The sequence below is a fragment of the Salvelinus sp. IW2-2015 genome, unplaced genomic scaffold, assembly GCF_002910315.2.
Source record: "Salvelinus sp. IW2-2015 unplaced genomic scaffold, ASM291031v2 Un_scaffold2439, whole genome shotgun sequence".
NCBI lineage: Eukaryota > Metazoa > Chordata > Actinopteri > Salmoniformes > Salmonidae > Salvelinus > Salvelinus sp. IW2-2015.
In genome coordinates this window covers 69,359-82,913 of record NW_019943760.1, presented here as the reverse complement: position 1 = coordinate 82,913, position 13,555 = coordinate 69,359, and the positions used below count along the sequence as shown (strand labels likewise).

The window sequence follows — 13,555 nt, the reverse complement described above, 5'->3', positions numbered from 1 at the left end:
TCCTATTTAGCTGGTCCTTGTCTCATACTGTAGGCAGGTCCTATTTTGCTGGTCCTTGTAATCATACTGTAGGAGGTCTTATTTCAGCTGGTCCTGTACTCATACTGTAGGCAGGTCTTATTTAGCTGGTCCTGTATCCTGCGTAGGCATTCTATATTTTTAGCTGGTCCTGTAATCAATACGTAGGAGGTATTATTTAGCTGTGTGTTGTTTTTCCTGTATCATACTGTAAGGCATGTCTCTATTTACTGATGCCTGTATGCATACTGTAGGAAGGTTATTTCAGCTGGTCCACTCTGTAACGAGTCTTAATAGCGGTCGTACTACTGTGCAGGTCTTAGTTTAGCTGGTTCCTGTATCATACTGTAGGAATGTTAAGTGGTCCTTATATTGTAGGGGTCTTTGTGTACTACATATGTAAGTCTTATACTCTATCAACGCAGGCAGGTCCTATTTAGCTGTCTGTATCATAACTGTAGGCATGTCTTATTAGCTTGTCCTGTATCATACTGTAGGAGATGTCTTCTTTAGCTAGTCCTGTATCATACTGTAGGGCAGGTCTTAATTTAGCGCTGGTCCTGTATCTACGTAGGATGTCTTATTTAGCTGGTCTGTTAATACTGTAGGCAGGTCTTATTTAGCTGGTCCTGTATCAATACTGTAGGAATGTCTTATTTTTAGCTGGTCCTGTTCCATACTGTAGGCAGGTCCTTTTAGCTGGTCCTGTATCATACTGTAGGCAGGTCCTATTTAGCTGGTCCTGTATCATACTGTTAGGCAGGTTTTTTTAGCTGGTCCGTATCCATACTGTAGCAGGTCTTATTTAGCTGGTCCTGTATCATACTGTAGGATGGTCTTTATTTAGCTGGTCCTGTATCATACTGTAGGCAGGTCCTATTTAGCTGGTCCTGTATCATACTGTAGGAAGGTCCTATTTAGCTGGTCCTGTATCATACTGTAGGCAGGTCCTATTTAGCTGGTCCTGTATCATACTGTAGGCAGGTCCTATTTAGCTGGTCCTGTATCAACACTGTAGGGTAGATCTATTTAGCTGGTCCTGTATCATACTGTAGGAGGTCTTATGTAGCTGGTCTGTCACTTTTTTGTGGTCCTGTATCACACTGTAGGTAGATCCTATTTAGCTTGGTCCTGTATCATACTGTAGGCATGTCTTATTTAGCTGGTCCTGTATCATACTGAGAATGTCTTATTTAGCTAGTCCTGTATCATACTGTAGGCAGTCTTATTAGCTGGTCCTGTTATCATAACTGGTAAGGAATGTCTTATTTAGCTGGTCCTGTATCATACTGTAGGCAGGTCTTATTTAGCTGGTCCCTGTATCATACTGTAGGAATGTCTTATTTAGCTTGGTCCTGTATCATACTGTAGGCAGGTCCTTTTTAGCTGGTCCTGTATCATACTGTAGGCAGGTCCTATTTAGCTGGTCCTGTATCATACTGTAGGCAGGTCTTATTTAGCTGGTCCTGTTCATACTGTAGGCAGGTCTTATTTAGCTGGTCCTGTATCATACTGTAGGAGGCTTTATTTGAGCTGGTCTGTATCACACTGAGGCAGGTCCTATTAGCTGTCTGATCATACTGTAGGCATGTCTATTTAGCTGGTCCTGTATTCATACTGTAGGAATGTCTTATTTAGCTGTCCTGTATCATACTGTAGGCAGGTCTTATTTAGCTGGTCCTGTATCATACTGGTAGGAATGGTCTTATTTAGGCTGGTCCTGTAATTCATACTGTAGGCAGGTCTTATGTTAGCTGGTCCTGTATCCATCTTGTAGGTAGTCTTATTTAGCTGGTCCTGTATCATACTGTAGGCAGGTCTCCATTTAGCTGGTCCTGTATCATACTGTAGGCAGGTCCTATTTAGCTGGTCCTGTATCATACTGTAGGCAGGTCTTATTTAGCTGGTCCTGTATCATACTGTAGCAGGTCTTATTTAGCTGTGTCCTGTATATACTGTAGGATGGTCTTATTTAGCTGGTCCTGTATCATACTGTAGGCAGGTCCTTATTTAGCTGTCCTGTATCATACTGTGTAAGGTCCTATTTAGCTGGTCCTGTATCATACTGTAGGCAGGTCCTATTTAGCTGGTCCTGTATCATACTGTAGGCAGGTCCTATTTAGCTGGTCCTGTATCACACTGTAGGTAGATCCTATTTAGCTGGTCCTGTATCATACTGTAGGAAGGTCTTATGTAGCTGGTCCTGTATCACCTGTAGGAGTCCTATTTAGCTGGTCCTGTATCATACTGTAGGCATGTCTTATTTAGCTGGTCCTGTATCATACTGTAGGATGTCTTATTTAGCTAGTCCTGTATAATACTGTAGGCAGGTCTTATTTAGCTGGTCCTGTATCATACTGTAGGAATGTCTTATTTAGCTGGTCCTGTATCATACTGTAGGCAGGTCTTATTTAGCTGGTCCTGTATCATACTGTAGGAATGTCTTATTTAGCTGGTCCTGTATCATACTGTAGGCAGGTCCTTTTAGCTGGTCCTGTATGCATACTGTAGGCAGGTCCTATTTAGCTGGTCCTGTATCATACTGTAGGCAGGTCTTATTTAGAGCTGGTCCTGTATCATACTGTAGGCAGGTCTTATTTAGCTGGTCCTGTATCATACTGTAGGATGGTCTTATTTAGCTGGTCCTGTATCATACTGTAGGAGGTCCTATTAGCTGGTCCTGTATCATACTGTAGGAAGGTCCTATTTAGCTGGTCCTGTATCATACTGTAGCAGGTCCTATTTAGCTGGTCCTGTATCATACTGTAGGCAGGTCCTATTTTAGCTGTCCTGTATACATGTAGGAGGATCTAATTTAGCTGGTCCTGTATCATACTGTAGAGGAATGGTCTTATGTAGGATCTTGATCCTGTATCACACTGTAGGTGATCCTATTTAGCTGGTCCTGTATCATACTGTAGGAAGTCTTATTTAGCTGGTCCTGTATCATACTGTAGGCGTCTTATTTAGCTGTCTGTATCTACTGTAGGCAGTCTTCATTTAGGCTGGTCCTGTATCATACTGTAGGATGGTCTTATTTAGCTGGTCCTGTATCATACTGTTAGGCAGGTCCTATTTAGCTGATCTACTGTAAGTCATAGCTGATCATCTGTATGGAGTCCATTATTTAGCTGGGTATTTAGCTGGTCCTGTATCATACTGTAGGCAGGTCCTATTTAGCTGGTCCTGTATCATGGCAGTTGGTGAACTATTCAGTACCCCTCATGGTGGAGAGACACGGAGCGTAAGATCAAAGCCTCTACAGAAGCCGGTCTTTAGAAGCAGCTCAACTCGACACATTCTACTGTTGATTGGTAGTGGATAGAGGATGTTCTCGGTGCCATGAAGAGAGAGCAGGGGAGGGGTGTGTTATTGTTGAGTATGAACAGGTGCTGAGTGACTGTGTGTGTGTTGAGTGTGAGTTTACCTTCAGGCAATATTATGTGTTTGTGAAGTTATTATCTCTGTTGAGCAGCAGGAGTTATTATCTCTAATTGAGCAGCAGGAGTTATTATCTCTGTTGAGCAGCAGGAGTTATTATCTCTGTTGAGCAGAGGAGTTATATCTCTGTTGAGCAGCAGGAGTTATTATCTCTATTGAGCAGCAGGAGTTATTATCTCTGTTGAGCAGCAGGAGTTATATCTCTGTTGAGCAGCAGGAGTTATTATCTCTGTTGAGCAGCATAGTTATTATCCTGTTGAGCAGCAGGAGTTATTATCTCTGTTGAGCAGCAGATTAGTTATTATCTCTGTTGAGCAGCAGGAGTTATTATCTCTGTTGAGCAGCAGGAGTTATTATCTCTGTTGAGCAGCAGGAGTTATTATCTCTTTGAGCAGCAGGAGTTATTATCTCTATTGAGCAGCAGGAGTTATTATCTCTGTTGAGCAGCAGGAGTTATTATCTCTGTTGAGCAGCAGGAGTTATTATCTCTATTGAGCAGCAGGAGTTATTATCTATATTGAGCAGCAGGAGTTTATATCTCTTTTGAGCAGCAGGACTTATTATCTCTGTTGAGCAGCAGGAGTTATTATCTCTGTTGAGCAGCAGGAGTTATTATCTCTATTGAGCAGCAGGAGTTATCTCTGTTGAGCAGCAGGAGTTATCATCTCTTTTGAGCAGCAGGAGTTATTATCTCTGTTGAGAAGATCAGTTATATATTATACTGTTGATTTGTAGCAGCAGGAGTTATTATCTCGTTGAGCAGGAGTTATTATCTCTGTTGAGCAGCAGGAGTTATTATCTCTGTTGAGCAGCAGGAGTTATTATCTCTGTTGAGCAGCAGGAGTTATTATCTCTGTTGAGCAGCAGGAGTTATTATCTCTGTTGAGCAGCAGGAGTTATTCTGCTCGTGTTGAGCAGCAGGAGTTATGAGCTTGTTGAACAAAACCCATATTCAGATAGACTTGATGTTTTGTAAATTTATTTTTACAGCTGTGTGAACGATAATACATGTCATACTATATGTTTGATAATAAATCATCTCTCTCCAGAATATTGTAGTTAAATTGACCCACAATACTAGGCCCAGCTTTTGCTGTGAACTAGGGAAGCTAGTAAAGGTCTGATTCAATAGAATTTTCTGTCATGTGTATGTAGGTGATAGACCCTTATGAGGCAAGTGATCCCAGAACTGGGCCAGACCAACAGACTAGACAACAGCTACTACAGGCATGTAGAGAAAGCTCTGACGGACCCTACCTAGTGGTAAGGCACCACATCCACGTCCCAAATCAACCCCTACACCCTACTTAGTACATTTAGTATAACCCCTTTTCCCTAATCAACCCTACACACATGTAGTAACTCCTGTACTTCTCTGTGTGTCCTGTGGGTGGCGCTGCAGGCTCTGGTGGGGGCACAGTATGGTGCTGTGTGTTTACCTGCCCAGGTGGAGGTGGCAGAGTTCCACATGCTGCTCCGGGTGTGCCAGCGAGCGGGCATCAGTACCCGCGCTCTAGAGAAGGCATACCTGAGAGACGAGAATACAATACCCCCGTCCTTCTGCCTGCAACGACAGACACACATTCACACACAGCTGCACCCCGACAAACAGGTGAGGAGAAATCACCAGGTAGACACACACACACACACACACAGTGCAGCACAGGTCATGAGGATCTTTTTCTCAGACAGATGAAAAGACAGGAGAAATGGGTGTTGAAGAGGAGGAGGAGATGAGGAAGGTCTTGCAGGCTGCTGTGAGTCAGTGTGTTCAGGGGGGTCTCCTAACAACCCTAGGATACTACAGGTCAGGTGAGTGAGATGTGTCAGCGAGATGATCTTGGGCTAGTGATAAATAACGACCTGCACACTATGAAAAGCATAAGAGAATGTTTCAAAGGCAGGGTTAAATAGCAAACTACTGTTTTCTAGTTTGTATTTATTCTTTAACTACACTGAACAAAAATATAAACGCAACATGCAATAATTTCAAAGATTTACAGTTCATATAAGGAAATCAGTTAATTGAAATAAATTCATTAGGCCATAATCTATGGATTTCACCTGACTGGAAATAGAGATATGATTCTGTTGGTCACAGATACCTTAATAAAAATAAGTAGGAGTGTGGATCAGAAAACCAGTTAGTATCTGGTGTGACCACCATTTACCTTATGGAGCGTGACACATCTCCTTYGCATAGAGTTGATCAGGCTGTTGATCGTTGATTGTGGCCTGTGGAATGTTGTTCCACTCCTCTTCAATGGCTGTGTGTTGCTGGATATTGGTGAGAACTGGAACACGCTGTCGTACACGTCGATCCAGAGCATCCCAAACATGCACAATGGGTGACATRTCTGGTGAGTATGCAGGYCATGGAAGAACTGGGACATTTTCAGATTCCAGGARTTATGTACAGATCCTTGTGACATGGGGCYGTGCATTATCATGCTGAAACATGAGGTGATGGCGGCGGATGAATGGCACGACAATGGGCCTCAGGATCTCATCATGGTATCTCTGTGCATTTAAATTGCCATCGATAAAATGCAATTGTGTTAGTTGTCAGTAGCTTATGCCTGCCCATACCATAACCCCACTGCCACCAGGGGGCACAGTTTTTATTTTATTTTTTAACCTTTTTTAACAAGGCAAGTCTGAACAAATTCTTATTTACAATGTTAAAAACGTTGACATCACCACACCATACCACACCACACCACACCACACACGCTGTCTGCCATCTGCCCAGTACAGTTGAAACTGGGATTCATCTGTGATAAGCACCCTTCTCCAGCGTGCCCGTGAACATCGAAGGTGAGCATTTGCCCAGTGAAGTCGGTTACGACGCCGAACWGCAGTCGGTTGAATGACGACGAGCACTCAGGTGAGCTTCCCTGAGACGGTTTCTGACTGTTTGCAGAAATTCTTCGACTGTACAAACCCACAGTTTCATCAGCTGYCCGKGTGGCTGTTCCCGCAGGTGAAGAAGCCGGATGTGGAGGTCCTGGGTTGACGTGGTTACACGTGGTCTGCGATTGTGAGGCCGGTTAGACGTACTGYCAAAGTCTCTAAAACAACATTGGAGACGGTTTATGGATGAACCTGATTGGCACATTGCAGAATGACATCATCTCCCACTATGGAGTAGAGAGAGAGAATCTCCACCAACACCTTGTTGAATAAAAATGACTTTTGGGCACCAACAAAATAAAGCACACAACTCATATGTAATTCAGTATTTGAAATAACATTCCGAGCCCCTGACTCATAACACACAGTAGCCAACCAGTCAGGAGAAGAGCAGTGCCAATGATCAGTAGCTCCACCAGAAGTCCAGTCTGTTTGTCCGCAGCCATGACCTCTGTCTGTGGTCAGTGTGTGTTATAGTAATGTGTCTTTATAGCCCCTTTAGGTACAGATGACCATGTGACTTCCTCTTCAGTCCTCGACCAATGACAAGTGACTGAATGAAAACAACATAGTGTACCACTTGTCCAGCTAGTCCAGACAGTTTAAGACCGTGGTTCAGTTCTATACGTACAGAAAACGAACCACATGAACTCACACTCAGCCCCCAAAAGCAACCTAAAACACTGTTGCTATYTCTCTGTCCCCATAGTAACAGATACCCCGGTATCCTTCTATAATCTAGATTTGCACATCCGTCTRAAGAAAGGTGTGAAGGTGTGAAATGACTCAATGTTCCCTTCATCGAGGTGCTATGTTCAAGAGAGAACAGGCGACCTCACCCTCCCCCCCCCAATCTCTCTCTTTAGGCGTAAAGCAAAGGAGCTGGTGGGAGTTGAGCATCATCCACTGAAAGAAAGACTACTTATATTCACCTCTCTGACATCTTAAATAGCTCCGTCACTCTAGTAGGATTTCAGCTTATCTATAGTAATTGTACATTCTTCAGACATCTCTCCAGCCATTTAAGTTGTCCAACAGATCAGTATGTAATATACTCTTTAATAAGGTGTACATTTTGAAAACTCTCTATCTCTCCAGCTCTCGACACAGACCTGCGATTCGCTCTGGAGAATTGTCCTAGACGTGACATCAAACGCTGCCTGGTCTATGTCAACAAGATCTCCAATGGGCGGGGCCAGAGTGAGGGGGCAGACCAACCCCCTAAAGAGTCGCTCCTACACCCCTATCCTCCACTCAAGGTAGATGCTTCACTTAATAACTGATCTAGAATCTGATTACCCTCCCCCCAACSTCTACCTGGGGATGACAAATTACTGACCTTGTATCAGTGGTATTAGGTAAGGAGTAACGTCATCCCCCATCTACCACAGGCTCTGTCCGATGACAGCCTCCTGTCCCAGCTCTGTGACCACTTCCTGCCCAGCCTGGTGACTTCCTGTCAGCTCCTGGTGTACACCACAACTTCGGAATGCGACCCTCGTCATGGTTACACCCCCGCCAGGAGGAGGAGTTATGCGGAGGGTCTCTGCCAGCAGCTTTACTCTGACCTCCTGGCTCTGATTGACAGCTCTGTCGCCATGGGAATGGGCAAGTCAGTATCGTCACCTCATTCTGATGATGCGTTGACCAGAGAGCAGGCTGAGCAGGAGGAGCTGTGTTCTCTCTATTCCCGTCTCTATGACAACAATCGGCCAGAGGAAGAGGAAGTCAGGTCTTACCTGGAGCAGAGGGACACACAACACCCACTAGTGGTCGTAGGAGGGCCGTGCACAGGGAAAACTGTGCTGCTGGCACATTGTGCACAGCAGGTAGATGGAGCAGTAGCTCAGGATATACAGAATCTTATAGAAGTGATTTGAAGAAGAAACTACCTGTTGCCTCTATAAGACATTACTAGCTACATTACTGACTGAATATTCAGACAACATTCATTATAATATCTAATAATATCTTTCTTTAGAAGAGATCTGCAGGGTCCATCCCAAATGACTGGGACTGTACTGATAACAACCTGTTTCTCTCTCTCTTCTGCAGGTGAGGTCATGGCTGAGCGACATGGATCCCGTGGTGATTATCCTGTTCACCAGCCTGTCAGTCAATCTCTCACCTAGACATCTTCTCTCCAGCCTGTGCCACCAGATAGCCCACAGATACAACCGTAACCCTGAGCCCAGTAGCAGAGACCCTAACCCTACCCTCCCCCAGCTCAGACATAACCTTTCCTCCCTTCTCTCCATCTGTCCCTCCCCTAAACAGCCCCTGGTCCTCATCCTTGACGGCCTAGACMAAGCTTTGACCGTCTCCGGATCCCAAACCATCAAGTGTCTCCCTTCCCCCCTCCCTCCCAACATCAAACTCATGCTCTCCATCTCCCCCACCCGAACCAATACCCTCCACACCCTTGAACTCCATTTCCCACAATCCTCCTCTGCAGTTTTTGGTGTCTCAGGGTGCTGTGTGAGTGTGGAGCTGGGGCCGGTGGAGGGGAGGGTGTGTGTGAGGATGTGTGCGTCCCTCCTGGAGGGGTCAGGAAGGAGAGTGACGTCAGGACAGCAGGGGGTCATGAACATGGCACTGATCTCCTGCCCTCTGACCCTCTACGCTCGCCTCCTGCACAGACACGCCTCGCTGTGGACCTCAGGTACACATCAAAAACACAGTGTAAACACATCTATCTCTATATATCTGGAACTAATTTCTCCCATTCTCTCTCGCTCCCTCTCTCTCTCGCTCTCTCTCTCTCTGTCCTCTCTCACTCTCTCTCTCTCAGCATCAGAGGTGACTGATGAGACCCTCCCTGTGGGTGTCCACTCCAGCATCACAGTGTTTATGGTTCACCTAGAGGAGAAACATGGGCTGGTTCTGGTGTCCCGAACCCTGAGCTACCTGACCCTCTCCAGGACCGGACTCACAGAGGCTGAGCTCTCTGACCTCCTGTCCAGTGATGACAAGGTGCTGGCTGGGTACGTCTCGGCCAGTGAGCCCCCTCCCTCCAAGCTTAGGGTACCTGAGGTGGAAGTGGAGAGGCTGTTGTTGGATCTGAAGGGGTTTCTGGTGAAGAGGAGTGTTGCAGGGTCTCATGTTCTATTCTGGGTCAGTAGACATTTTGGGTTGGTGGTGTGTGAGAGGTACCTGAGCTCCTGGGAGATGAGGGAGGAGATGCACACAGCGATGGCCGACTATTTTAATGGTCGCTGGGCCTACGGTAGAGCCAAACCCCTGGTCATCAGCCAGAACACAGGACCCAACCAGCCTGGGCCTGTCCCTGACATTGCCCGAATGAAAAAATACATTGACAGGCAACCTCTTGGTCAACCCTATGTGTTTAACTCTAAACCCTCCTCATCCTCTTCCTCCCCCTCTTCTGAGCATGTGCGAGTCAACCTGCGCAAGCTTCTGGAACTGCCCTATCACCTGAAGGAGAGTGGCAGGTTGGAGGAGCTAGGGCGAGGTCTGATGATGTCACTGGAGTTCCATCAGGCCATGCTGAGGGCGGGGCTCCTAGGGGATCTGGTAACCCTGCTGGAGGATTGGGAAAGGGATGGGGCATCCCAGCTCATCTTCCCCAGGGAGAGAGCTCTTCTGGCGGGCATTCTGAGGGACTCAGCCTGTCTCCTCTGGAACTCCCCTATGGAGCTGTCCATGGTGATGAAGGTCAGGCTGCTTCCTTTCCTGGGGCTCTGTCCTGAGCTGAAGGGCTATGCTGAGGAGGTGACACAGGGGATCAAGAAGAGGGGAAGTGGGTTAGGAGTGGTGCTCAGTCCTGCCCCCTCTACTGTACCCTCCACACAGTGTTTTCTTCCAGAGGCCAGACAGTGTCCTGTTACAGATGCAGCGGGGACAGTGTCTGGGACTGTGGTTGTAATACACAGTGATGGGTCTGCTTTGGTGTGGAGGGGTAGAGAGGCAGAGGAACTGAAACTAAGCTGTGAACCTGCGCTGAGGTTTGTAAGTGTCCGGGCTAGTGGGACTTTCATCCTCCTCTCAACTCAGTGCAACACACAGCTCCTGTGGGATGTGACTGGGACAACGTGTTTTCACGATGTACGGAGTCTAGAAAGACAGGAGTCCAACTCAGACCAACACTCCAGTACCATAGTTGAAGGGTTCCTCGTGTGTGATGACAGGATGTGTGTGTGGTGGAAAGGTCTGAGCTACGTGAGTGTTTCTGAAGTCTCCACCAGCCGCCTCCTCACCCGTTTGCAGTGCCAGAACACTGTGAGGAGTGTGTCTTTTCCCTCTAGTGGTCAGTTTGTGTACTGTGGCCAGGAGAAAGGCACAGTGTCTATATTTGACACATCTAGAGGCACTCTCACTGCTATCTGTTCCAGTCCAGCAGAGTCATCAGTTGTCTCTGTGATACTCAGTGAGGATGAGAGGGAGATGGCGTGTGTAGACAGCAGAGGGCATGTATTGTTATGGTGCATAGAGACCAAAACAGATCCCAAACTCATAAAAGAGTGTTGTAGTGGCAACAGCCATTTTGAGTTCATAAATACAGACCTATCAGAAGAGAGTTGTATTCTGCTGGTGTGTAAAACCCAGGAGATTGTTCTCTGGGACACGTGTGACTGGGAGCAGTGGGACCATTTCAGAGCTCCACATGGGAAGGCCTTCTCTCAGGCGTTGTTAGCCCAGGACGGACACCTCATCCTGGCTTCGCTAGAGGCCTGTCCCTCTGTGCTGGTGTGGAGGATGACCACTGGTCAGTGTGTCCTGTCCTTAGATACTGGCAGTCCTTCCCAACCCCTCTCACTGCTCAAGATGGAGTCTGTCCTCTCCGTGGTTACACAAAATGGCCACCTCACTATGTGGGACTCAGATGTAATATGTGCTGCGGCTATGGTCCCTAGAACTGGGGCTGGGGTGAGGGAGGTGGTGCTGGAGCCAATGGGAGAGCGGTTCTATGTGATTGACGGCTCAGAGATGTTGTGGAGGTGGAGATTACAGACAGGAAGTCCGGAGACTCACTTCCTGCACGACGGCCCCGTGGAGAAGCTGTGTCTCTCTCCAGACGGCAGCCATCTTGTGAGCCTCTCAGGGGAGGATGTTTACGTGTGGCGGAGCGACACGGGACAGAACCTCCACCGTATCCATGGCAGCAGAGCTACAGAGGTTCTGATCACGTCAAACGGTCACATCGGGGTGTGTGTGTCGCAGCACGGCCTGTCCAGGGTGTGGAAGCTGGCCAGTGGGGCCGTGGTCTGTAACATTCACCTGTACCTGGCTGATGCCCAGGTCTCACCTGAGAGCACCTTCCTGTTAGGCCGTCGTCATGGCGACCTGCTCGCCGTCAGCCTGTGGTCTGGCACCGTCAGTAAGCGCTTCTCGTGCTCAGAACGCTATGAACGTTCTACGGTCGTGGCCTTCCGGACCCTGCCGGAACACCCAGACTTTGTGATCGTGATGRCTGCCTCTGGGTCTGTTTACACATGGAAGGTGACAGAGGAGACGGTGTGCCGACAGGTTCTGCTCCCCCAGATGTTCCTGTGCCAGCCACAGGTCTTCCACATGTCCTCTGATGGGAGCTTCGCTCTGCTGTCCACTGATGATGACCTCATCACCCTGCTGGACCTGCCCCGTGCCAGGCTGTGTAGGGTCAAGGCCCAGGGTCCAGTCCTCAAAGTTTGCTTGGACAATTCTGGACGCTACGCTGTCTACATCTGCCACCCCCCTGCCCAGGATAATGGCTGTGCCTGTGACCTGCACACTAAGCCATTGCTGGCAGTGGTATCGCTGGCTGACGGGGGGAGACTGGGGGGGTTGTGTCTGTGTAAGACCCCCACAGCTCTGGCTGTGAGTGAGGAGCTGTGTGTGTATGTGGGCTTCCAGGATGGGTCTGTGGGTGTGTACTCCATCTCTGACATCACAGGGAGGGGAGGGGCTGTCAGGGAAAGGATACAAGGGATTGGTTGGGAGAGGCCATGCCAGTGTGACAGTGAGCCAGTGCGATGGTTGCCCCTAGCAACACCCAGCATCACATGGCCCAAGTCTTCTGCAGAGATGACATAACAGATGTATGCCTGAGTCTTCTTCAGAGATGACCTAACAGATGTAGGCCTGAGTCTTCTTCAGAGATGACATAACAGATGTAGGCCTGAGTCTTCTTCAGAGATGACATAACAGATGTAGGCTTGAGTCCTTCTTCAGAGATGACCTAACAGATGTAGGCCTGAGTCTTCTTCAGAGATGACCTAACAGATGTAGGCTTGATTCTTCTTCAGAGATGACATAACAGATGTAGGCTGAGTCTTCTTCAGAGATGACCCTAACAAGATGTAGGCTGATCTTCTTCAGAGATGACATAACAGATGTAGGCCTGAGTCTTCTTCAGAGATGACATAACAGATGTATGCCCAACTTGTGTCTTGTTGGCCAGTTTCCTTCTTTATTCATTAAAAAAAAGGTTGTCCATTGTTACCTGTTAGTAAATTGATGAATAAATAAAATTGATATTAAAATGGTTGTTTTCTATCCAATAAGAATGTAGCAGAGCGATAACAAATCAGCTGATATTTGTTCAGCCTATTGATATGAAACTGGTTACATCATTCTTCATTTGCGGTGGTGCGCATTAACCCTATGAGGTAACCGAATGATTGTGGCTTGCGTTCAAATAAAAAATGGTCCTATCAGCACAGGTGACTGAGGTTCACCCAAGGTCACATTTCAAATACTTTATTGGAATCAACAACAAAGAACATTTGTACCAAAAGTGTCAGATCTTTAGTACCGACGGCAGTATCGACGTGTGTGCTTAAGGTATGTATGACTCATGGAATCTGGCTCTGTAAACACATCAGACAAGCCTCAGCTGTAAAGATAGACTCAGCTAAATGACGTGGCCACGAGCAGCACCGCAGATATCACATGTTATTTGTCACATACACATGGTTAGCAGATGTTAATGCGAGTGTAGCGAAATGCTTGTGCTTCTAGTTCCGACCATGCAGTAATATCTAACAAAGATATTAAGATAAGCAAGATGCAAGACATGGCTCTAACCGTCACACACAGTATCTGTGCACAGGTTTGCTTCATGCTGTTCACAGCTGGGTAGCCAGGGCACCAAAACAGCAGAGAAGTTGAGCCTCGCTCTTCCCACTATGCTGTTTACTTTCTGCATCTATATCATATCGCTGAGTCTACCTTTAAGATGGGG

At 47.1% G+C, this 13,555-nt stretch overlaps 1 protein-coding gene across 2 annotated transcripts in view; it reads left to right on the top strand.

The window, feature by feature from the left end:
- The window catches only part of LOC112073968 (NACHT and WD repeat domain-containing protein 2), an 18,367-nt gene extending 5,515 nt beyond the window's left edge, over positions 1-12,852 (top strand). The window contains exons 3-10 of one of the 2 annotated variants that reach the window (XR_011476775.1): positions 4,615-4,722; positions 4,862-5,071; positions 5,148-5,271; positions 7,471-7,631; positions 7,764-8,201; positions 8,428-9,034; positions 9,164-12,633; positions 12,670-12,852. Coding sequence is in view for 1 of the 2 variants with exons in the window: in XM_070440342.1 (XP_070296443.1) it covers positions 4,615-4,722; positions 4,862-5,071; positions 5,148-5,271; positions 7,471-7,631; positions 7,764-8,201; positions 8,428-9,034; positions 9,164-12,405 (4,890 nt within the window). In the remaining variant the exon portion in view is untranslated. The other variant, XM_070440342.1, reaches the window with a different exon arrangement.
- The last annotated feature ends 703 nt before the right edge of the window (positions 12,853-13,555 follow it).